This window comes from Etheostoma spectabile, chromosome 20, assembly GCF_008692095.1.
Source record: "Etheostoma spectabile isolate EspeVRDwgs_2016 chromosome 20, UIUC_Espe_1.0, whole genome shotgun sequence".
Taxonomy (NCBI): domain Eukaryota; kingdom Metazoa; phylum Chordata; class Actinopteri; order Perciformes; family Percidae; genus Etheostoma; species Etheostoma spectabile.
Window position 1 is genome coordinate 11,989,052 of NC_045752.1, and position 10,435 is coordinate 11,999,486.

The 10,435-nt window shown below is 40.4% G+C and overlaps 1 protein-coding gene across 2 annotated transcripts in view; it reads right to left on the reverse strand.

The window, feature by feature from the left end:
* Positions 1 to 1,973: 1,973 nt before the first annotated feature.
* bmf1 (BCL2 modifying factor 1) overlaps positions 1,974 to 10,435 on the reverse strand; it is a 12,694-nt gene continuing 4,232 nt past the window's right edge. The window contains exon 4 of one of the 2 annotated variants that reach the window (XM_032501137.1): positions 1,974 to 6,565. In XM_032501137.1, the coding sequence (XP_032357028.1) occupies positions 6,449 to 6,565 (117 nt within the window). In that variant the 3' untranslated portion in view covers positions 1,974 to 6,448. Of the gene's footprint in view, positions 6,566 to 7,803; positions 10,292 to 10,435 lie in introns of those variants that run through there. The other variant, XM_032501136.1, reaches the window with a different exon arrangement.

The following is a 10,435-nucleotide window of genomic DNA, read 5'->3' on the forward strand; positions in this document are numbered from 1 at the left end:
ATTGTCTGGGCCAGGGAAAGCTGATGCTCTCCCCATTAAAGTGCTGAGCCTAGAGGACAGAACCGTCGAAGCCATGGAGCCGAGGTAAACAGCAAAGGAGACATGGGACATCCTTGGCACACAGGTTTAAAATGTAGGATGATAGCTAAAAAAAAGAAAAAAAGCAACCCCCTCTGCAAAGATGACACCGATGCTCTTTATATGTTTTGACAGTTGTGTGAATAGCACTGTTCATTAGCTCCTTTTAAGGCTTGAAATCCTTAAACTTAAAGGGGCAATATTCAGAAAAAAAAAGGGATTTGGGATTGCCTCAACACATCTCTCTCAGACCGTTCCCCAACTCGTCAAATACCGGCACTTTTGTCACGGCCCTCGGCATCAGATACTCACGCACAAGTCCCTCACATGCACCAACATGCATGCGTGGCCAGAGAGAAGTTTAGATTGCAACACACACAGAGCGAGTGTGACTTGATTCTCTGCTCGGGACTCAGGATTACTTCACTATATCTTTACAAAGCAAATATTTGCTTGCTGCCATATGACTGTTCTGAATATTGAGTGCAGCCCCTTAAAAACACAGAAGACACAGGTTAGGAGGGGAGCGCTGAACAGTTGGGTACTTTTAAACAACTGCGACTGGGGTAGGAGCTGTTGTTCTGTTTCAACCACATCCTCACGTCCTATGACACACTCTGTCATTGTGTGCATGTGTTTGCGTCGTGGGGCCGCAGACAAGGGAGTTCTTTGACTGCAAGTGGCCAAACAGGTGAGTCAGGTGCCTGCGAAGCGTGACACCGTACCTGGCATAGATGACAATAAAAGTGCCACGCGTTAGCCCAGAGGGAGGTGACTGTAAGTTTTCTGGTCTGGTGAATAAAGGAGCGACAAGTGTTCGTAAGCACATTGTAAAAAAAACACATCATCCATACAAAACTTTAAAACTTTTTTAAGACTTTGTGAGAAGGACTTTTGCTCCCCACACATTTCAAGTTTATATGTGTCAAGACTAATCAATCACTCCCATGCCTTGAGTGGATCCTTGTTGCAGTGTAACTAATCTGCAAGCTCAGCAGCATTCGCCTTAACCTTTTAGGAGGCAACAGAAATTCAGTGTCTCCGCTTCAATCCACTCATTGGCTCTATACATGGGCTCATTTAGTTGTAATGCAACACTTGCTTGTATGTACATAGAATGCAGGCCGCGGTTATTAGAGAGGGCTGGAGGCCCTGGTGCTCTCACTAAATTAATGGCCTAACTGCAGGAGGGATGTGATGAGCACAGTCTCTGTTAAAGGCCTGGCTAGCCTCCGACAATCGGTTAATCCACCAGTGGCTTACTTTTCCAATACAACTCCTCAAAACAAAAGCTAAGGCTTGAAAGAGCAAAAGGAGGGAACTTATTCTTCTTCTGTACTTTTTTGTCCAGGAGTATAAGCGTCAAATGAAGTGAAGAGATAAACAGACTGGCTTTAGGTGTGAAATACTGGAATTGTTACCAACCTAAAACTAAATTATGTAGGTTTATTTTGTTAATTTTATTTATGTTACTTTTATTACTCATCTGATGTTCATATTGCGCTTTAGCCATCACTGGAGTTTCTCTGAATTCTAGTTTTTCTTACTCATTAAAGCTATAGGGCGTAGTTTTTGTCGCCCCCGCAAGGAATTCTGAGTAACAACAACAACACTGGCGGCGCATCAACAATACAAGCCTTCTGTAATATCGCACCTCCCCACCCCTCCTATATACAGTTGCTAGTAGCCAAGGAAGAAAGTTGTGTGGAGCTGATAGTCTTAATTAGCTTTGTAGCAACTCATTTGGCAATGGCTAATATCTACTTATACTAATTGGGTTAATATCAAAACGTTACGCACTTAAGTTTTAAGGAAAACTGGGAGCTTTTTGTCTTAAGAAGAGCATGGGTACCATGGTTGTACATGTCCCTGTAAAGACATACACTTCAACTTCACACCTTCAATAAAATTTTATTGAAAAAAAAAGTACCAATAAACAACAAGAAATCCAGAAAAAAAGATTTGTAGAGCAAAGCTCCATATGTACAGCATATTGCACTACATAACAAATTGTCTTTACTTCCATATTATATCAACAACCAAAAAAAAAATATACACATAAATGAGTGCACAGTAGAGTCTCGAAAACACACAGTCAATGTTTACAAAAATGCTACATTTTCGCTGGGTCTCATTTATTGGTATACAGAGAGTGTGTGATAATCAAGACTTCATTGAAACTGAGCAGTTAAAGGCATATTCCAGGGTTTTAGAAATACATGTACAATTTAGCTGTTCTTTAAAGAAGGGCAAATATTCCACAACTATACGCTCATGGGCCAAGTTAACCACAACTATGAATTATTTTGGTTTGCTTGGTTTTGTTTTTACACCACAATGAGATGTGCAAGGAATGTTGCAAGTTCATTTTTATATAAAAAAATGCCCTTGATCTCATGGACTTCAAAAAGGATCCTACTTGTATTAAAATTATTTTACAAGCAATGAACTGTCCTTATAAAAGCAGACCCTTTTTTATTAAGAAAATACATTTTAAAAAAAGTTATGAAAGACCATGAAGAAGAAATGTTGTCGTAAAAAAAAAAAAAAAAAATTCAAAATCAAAACCTTCCTTGAAAACTTCAAATTTAGCGGACTACAAAATTCAAGACACTGACGGTTTCCATAAAATACATGTCCCACTCTAGGGATTCTCCACACTCACATATAATGTGATGAGTGCAGCTTGGGAACCTCAATCTAACAAAAGTATACAGGGCACCACGGTGGCTTGTCTCCCTTTCCAATAAATCAAACAGGCCATCAATCGGAGCCTACTTGGTCAATGCACAGATATATACGTCTGACACATGGCAAGATTAGCCCAAAAGAACAATCCAGAGTATATACTAGACATTAACACACAACAGATAAGGGACCCATGGGATCTACAGAAACAAAGTACTTTCCAGTGCATGTTGATTACGACACAATGATCAAGGTTAAAGAATTGAACACATAAACACCCTGTGACTTAACATAAAATGCTAACTTTTTTTTTTTTTTGGTGTTTTGAAGCCTTTCTAATGCTGTGTGTATCATTAGCAAAGGCTGGGTAATGACTCATTAATTACAATGGAAAGGTCCATCCTGTTGAAAGTTTAAACTGCATCTAAGCAGCTGCTTTTCTAAACCACATTTTGTGAATCTACCCATGATGACTGGTGAATCGGCTGGTGGAAGATAATGAAAAAGGTCTGAATTGGTTAGGCCATTTCCTGGAAACTCACAACCTTTTAAGTGAAATACTCCACCCAGAAACTACTTTTTGAGTATCAAACACCAATCCCCTAGGCTTAAACGTGAGGTTTGTAGTTTTCTTCTTCATGAAGAGCAGCAGCTGTGGTCACAATGAATTTATGTTGGTTACAATGCATTCCAATAGTAACAACAGCTACATTTTGGATAAATCAATGAATCCACTACTTACTCAACACAATATTGTCCTCCTTAAAGCTGTGAAGGAGCAGTGGATTTGGGCGAAACAATGACCATGTGAAACGTAATCGCACTGTGCAAACATTTGAACCACCATTGAAATCCATTGTAACCAACATTAATTCTACCAGCTAATAGCTGTTGTTTTTCATAAACAACAAAACTACAAACTTCTTGGAGCCTACAGGAGATGAGCACTACTAAAAAAGTAGAATTTAAGTTAAGTATCACATGAAGCAATATCAGGTACAATGCAGGCCAACCTGCTCTGCACAGTCAAACAACTAAAGCAGATAAGTCCCAAAAAAAAGAAAAATAAGAAGTAATTGCACACACAAGTGTATACAGTAGAAATGGGCAAATACACAAAAATAAATAAGAAGGGAAAAAAATAAATTAAAAAGAAAGTTGAACCAATGAACAATAGCCATGTTATAAAGGAGCAGCACAAAGAGGAAGTCAAGAGCCAATGGTGAGACAGGGCGCTACAGGGACTGGCTCAGCGTTCAGGATCCGCAGGAAACTATAACCACAACCACATTCAGTGCACCTCACACGCCTACTACTACATGCTCAGCAGCCCACCGTCACCACCACAGACAGAAAGTCAGCCTCAGACTCCTCAGTCTGTACCTTTACTTGTGTGCTGAGAAATTGGCCAAGAGAAATTTTATAACTGAAATGAAAATTAAAGACTTGACAATACCTCGAGAGGTTTCATCATGAATGAGTGGGTAAAAACACTGCTCTTCTTCTAACCATGTAACTGATTCTCAAGGTTACCAGTAGCCCACAAAGTCTGTCCCTGAGACATCTTTAAGAGAATGAGAGGAAACCCTAATTATGCAGTGATAAACTTGACACATTGTAAGGAGCATGTAATTACAGACCCCTGATATGTACTGCTCCTCGGGTCCACAACTTGGCCTGGGTTCAGCAATAGAAAATATAACAAACAGCATCTTCAACAGTGTCTTTAAACATGTTCATATTTCAACAATAATTACAGTCTTTTCACTTTTGTCTTTTTGTCTGCTGAGTGGTTATATGTACTAAAAATGTCCCAAATCTGGATCTGAGCACCAACACAATACAAGATCACCCAACAGAATATTAAACGATGTAATACCCCATAGAAGTAGCCTGAGACGATCTGTTTCACAGATTGATTATGCAGTATTGTGGGGTGTGACACACACACACACACACACACAGGCTGTGAAAAACAAACCAGGACAGAAACCTTTCAATGGAGGTGCGTGGCTCTATTGTAACTCTATTGTAGACACACAAAAAAAACTCTGGTACATGAAATGTCCAGAATCCAATCCAGATCAAAGACTGCATTCATTCAGGTCTTAACATTGATTATCTGTCTTGGACATAAGAGTGAATACATTTGAAATGTTGTGGGCATGAAAACAAGTCATAACTGAAAACCTTCATACAAGACAGGAGGTTAGCATGGTAACAATCTGAACTCTTGAAGGGTGTACATCTAGTGCAAAAACAGTGGATCCACAGCTCCACTTCAAGGGCATGGAGGTCTGAAAACAATCACATGAAAAGAACACATCGGAAAAACAATAATTTTGTTACCATTTAAGGAAAGAATACTTAAATTTGCTCGGTATAACAAACAATGTGTGCTAGACCTCCGAAACGCATGCAAAAGTCATCACAACATGAATCTAAATATCTTTTTATGGATCCTTTAAACCTTCCCACCCAGCCTTTCTCTACTGTGCTACATCTTAAACAACATCCAGCCACCCAGCAGCTGTATAGTAATAGACATTAGATCAAGCGGCATAACTTAAATATAATAATATTATATAATGGCACAATAAGGGAAGTTGCATAATTAGAACAGTAACTAGATATTTATTAGCAACAGTAGTAATGTCATATACATATAACATGCCAATTAAAATGATCTTTTTAAATGTTATGCTTAAATGTTATAAAATTATTATTATGCACTTCCTGGTTGTTTGTTAATGCACCTTGGTTTTGTCAATTAACATAATGCCTATTAATTAGAGCTAACGGCTTTCAGTGTCAACAATCACAATTCCTAATATTAATATTAACTGTTGAATGCAGTTGTACCTGGGTTTCACTGATGTTCAGTACTGCAAACTCCACCCCAATACTTCCTGAGGCACCAAAATGTACTCACAGTTTGACATGTAGCATGTGACTTAAGAAAGGCTGGCCTTAAAACAGATTAAAAAAGATATTTTGATTACAAGTTAAGATGTGTAGACTTTTTCCATGTGCAAAAGGTTTGTTCCCAATATTTTGAATGACACTGAGGGATCATGTTCAAATGTAATACCATACCAAAGAAACTGGAGGAGTAGGAAAACCAAAACAGAGAGCAAATTAAAGAAAATAAGAATAGATAAATGTTCCATTGAGGTGAGGTGCAAAATGCTTTGTTCTGAGAAGTTGCCTCTTTGGAAAATTAGTAAATCAACTTGTCTGGTCACCTGGGAAACTTCAGAAAATTAAACCTCATACCACATTGCCTTTCAGTTCCTAACCATCTGATATTGCCTTCATCTCAAATTTTCTCAATACTCATTCTGGCAGAGCACGTTGAATAAGGCATTCCCGGGGTGTGTAGAGGTCATTAAAGATGGATACATGTTGAAGTGCAAAACATTTAACAAGAACAATGTACTGTACAAAACTACTACAACCACACGTATACCAAAATATGAACATTGTCCGGTAGAGGAATCTCGGAGCATCATGGCATCTTCTTGGAAAACAAAACAAAACACTACCATGTATAAAAGTTGGTTGTCTCCGTCCCGCGGGGACAGTTTGTCGCCTCCCCTCCCACCCCAAATAAAAACAGACCCGTGTTAGATTTTACAGTGCCATTAGGAGTCCAGTTCCTCTGAGAGATGTGGAGACCCCCTCACCTCCGTCCTGCTCCACCTCCTCCATCAATGAACCCCCTGTCAAAGAGAAGGCTGAGCAGAGCTGCGGCCAGGCGCCACCACATCCGCCCCTGGTTCCTTTGGTTTTGATGATACTGAAGCAAAAAATGAAGACAAAACATACCAAAATTAGTAAACTCTACCGAAACTCTACAAAATGAAGTACTAGAAATAGTCATTGGTTTGGGTTTTCAGTTTGAACTTAAGTGTGTTTTGCCTCTGCCTATTGACAGTGAACAAAGTGAAAAGGGTCAACTGAGAAAAGGGTAAGACAAAACTAGACAGCAGAACGACACGGATATTTTCACAACAGTCTGCTTCTGTGCCCAACCATACTTATTAGAGAGGCCTCCCTTTGTGTGTGGGATTCCTACACAATCCGGGTTTCCCAAAAGACATTCTAAACCATAAACACATTCATCATACGGTCACACTTTTTCTAATCTTCCTGGCAAAGACCAGCAGCCAGTGGCTCAGGACGAGACTCTTTTGGGTTTGCGAGCCAATTGGATTGTGTGCGATTAAGGGGATAATGCTATCTCTGCCATTGAGAAGCGGAGATAAGATAATTGCACTGAATGGGATTAGGGGGCTCTTGATGAGAGGCAGGGAGCTCTCTGGAAAACACGTATCTGCATGAGAAAGGTACAGTAGCCCAACAGCTCATAGGCAGACGAAAGGCAGACTCCACAACGCCTGATAATGCTTTGGCTATTTTCAGATCATAAGGGTTGTTAACTAAGGGACATAAAAATGCACCAAAGTGAACTACCTTGTTCTGAACAATATTCTGCTATGTTTACAATATACAATAATCAAAATATCTAAAGGCAGGAATTAGATATGCCATATTTGCATGACTCTTTAAGTGGTGTCCAAACATCGACCTAGTTAGCAGCCAAGAACTGCAATTGTGATAAGCCTCAGGGTTTCTTTACTCTTATCAATTTATGGTGAACATTGCAGGATTTTAAATAAGCTTTGCCAGGTTCCAACCAGCAAGTATATCATATTGTTTCTTACTACTTGCTTAATCATGGCAAAGACTGCTGGGAGTCTTGCGAAAACTACTTCTCTGATGTATCTAAATCTTCCCAGGGGGGATTTTGATATAGTCATAATAATAGCATAATTTTGCTTCATATAAACATAGGCATTATTTATATGCAGCACAGAGTGGCTAAGCTGGTAACCAGCATGGCTTGACTTGCAATGCCTCAAGTTTTTTTTGTTTTTTTTAAACTAAATTAAATGAGTGACTACAGTCAGTTACAACTCTGGGATAAAAGAAGTATACGCATATATATATATATATATATATATATATTGTATGTCAATGTCTAACAGGTAATGGTGCTTAGAGTTTCAACATTAGATAGTTAAAAAAAAAAACTCAACTAAGGGATTTATCATGCTTCAAAGCTTATGTATTTACTACAAGCGACATGAGAAGCAATTAATCTTTATAAACAGAAACAGAATGATCCTGTGACAGTGTCCTTTTGCCCTACACTCTATCAAGCCGAGAGAGACACCAAGACAAACAGAAAAAGAGAGAGGAGATTGAGAAGAAGAAGTGTGCATAGGCATCTCACAACTTCATGAGTCAAGCCACCAACTGTCAAAATGAGACTCTGGCTCTAAATTTAGCCCGCGATATGGCTGCAGAGTCTAGCCAGATGTCGGTTTCGTCACTGTGACACTAGCCTGATGTGCTTTATCAGTGTCCCATGCGGGCTGTCTGTCAAGCCAGCTGCTCAGAAGCTCTGCCTTATCTCTTGAGCAAACAGGCCCGCCTCAATGACAAGAAACTCTGGATTAGTCACATCAGGGAGGAGACAAGGAGCCACAGAGAAGTACTATTTTTTATCAGATAATAGAGTGGACATCACGGTGAAAAAACATCATCACAACAATGGATGAAAAGTAAATATCCAAAGCTAGCTTGATATGCTTTTATTTCCAGTGCAACTCCAATCCTCCTCCATTTAGAAGTGCTGAAAGGAGAGACTGTCGGGCCTTCACTGAACAGTTAAGAGATAAAGACACACACACACACGCACACACACATGCTTTCAACACCTTCTACTGAAAGCAGCAGGAGTCGTCTCTCTTAAAAAAACATAGGGATGAAACCTAACTCTGCTCATTGCCCTGTGCAGGCTGGAGCAGTCTTCCTGCTATTGTGACTGTCATTATTGCCTTGTCTCAAATGGCGGACCAGCTAATGTCAGCCAACCTCTGGGGACCGCAGTGTTCCCTCCAGCCCTCTCTGACTGAGGAGCAATTTATCTGTCAGCATCCACCAGCACTCCTTCGCTATCTAATCCCTCCTTTCGCCAGGGGCCACGGGCTCCCATGTAGAACACTCACAGCCACATTACTCCCAAATCCATCAGGAAGATGGCAGTCAAAGGCACTTGGATGGCTTAGGGACAAGTGTCTGCACTGAATAACTGCAATCACCTAATGACAGGAGCAGACAGGAATGAGCCCTGACAAACAGTAACACTATTATGGAGTGAGAGTTTTTGTACTGACTGTCAGACCGTGATAGTGAGAAGTGAGAGATACCAATATACAGAAAAACAAGTATGGGTGTATTCATGCATGAGCATGTACACATGCACGCACAATGCAATTAATTGCACAACCAGTGCCTGAAATAGCAATTACAGAGGCTGCAGTGGAATCACACATCCAAAACCGCACATCAGTGTTTTGGTTGTAAAAACATCCCTCAGCAACAGCCAGTCACACAGATTCTGATCACTCACACACACTGCCAGAAACGTATGCTCTTCTTTTCAACAGTAATTACACTGGTCTCTATACAAGTTAACATTTAAAGTCCCCGTACTCTTCATGGGGCCAAAATATTATTCTTTTAATCGCTCATTCACTATCACAAAATCAGTGTATCGTGTCCGGTCGCTTGTAGCGTCAGGATATGACTTCACAGGACAGTTTTCATTCTGACTGTCGTCCCTGCTGTTTACTCAACCAGCAAAAGTAGCAAAAGCCACTTCCTTATCCCCTGACCCAGGCCTGCCACCGCCGTGCGTCAGTAGATCCCACACACATTACAAAAACCCTCCTGTCTGACTGTCTGTGAGTGTTTGCCAGTGTCACAATACATGAGTCATGCTGAGCTGCAGGGTTATAAATAACTTCATAAGTACATGAGAAAATCAAAAACTGTCTAGCACTTCAGAGAGTGAAGTTTAAAAAAAAAAAAAAAAAAAAAAAAAATTATATGTGCAGGGAGGTCCCACTTCCCAAAAGACAACTAAAGTTGTTACTTGATCATTTGAGGTTCCTTTTTAAAACTCCTTCCCTCATATAAATGCTAATATGTGTATCATTATGGATCCCAACCACCCTCTCTAGTGCGGCATAGACCTCTTATTTGGGTGTCTCAGAGGGAAGGGGCTGACTGGTGACTACCTGGAACCACAGCTGTCCCCTTGGGGGCTCACACGCTGAGCTTCGGGTTACAACTTGTTTGTTGTAACCCACCCCTTTTCCTGGACGTATTAACATGTGTAGATGTGTGTGTTTAAAAGTGCATGTGTGAATAAATAGGTGTTAGACTGTTAACCACTTGTATAACAAGAGACTCTGCAGAAAATCTCCTAAGGGTTTGTGTATATTTTTGATGTAACAGCCAATAGAAGAACAGTGTCTCACGGTCATACAACACCCCCACAGCAAAGCAACTTTATGCAGCACACGGACTTAGTGGACAGTGTCACTCTGACCATAGTGTAATGTGTTGTTTGAGGCCAGGCATCCTCCATGCCAGTTGCCTCCACAGCACACTGAGGAAACGGGAGAAAAAGAGAGAAAGAGAGAGATAAATAAACAGGAAGAGAACGCAGGGGGAGGGCCTGGGGTTGGTGAGGTGGGGGAAGGGCTGTCCTTGTTCAGCAGTGTATTTGGCTTGAGGTTTTTTTTTTGGGGGG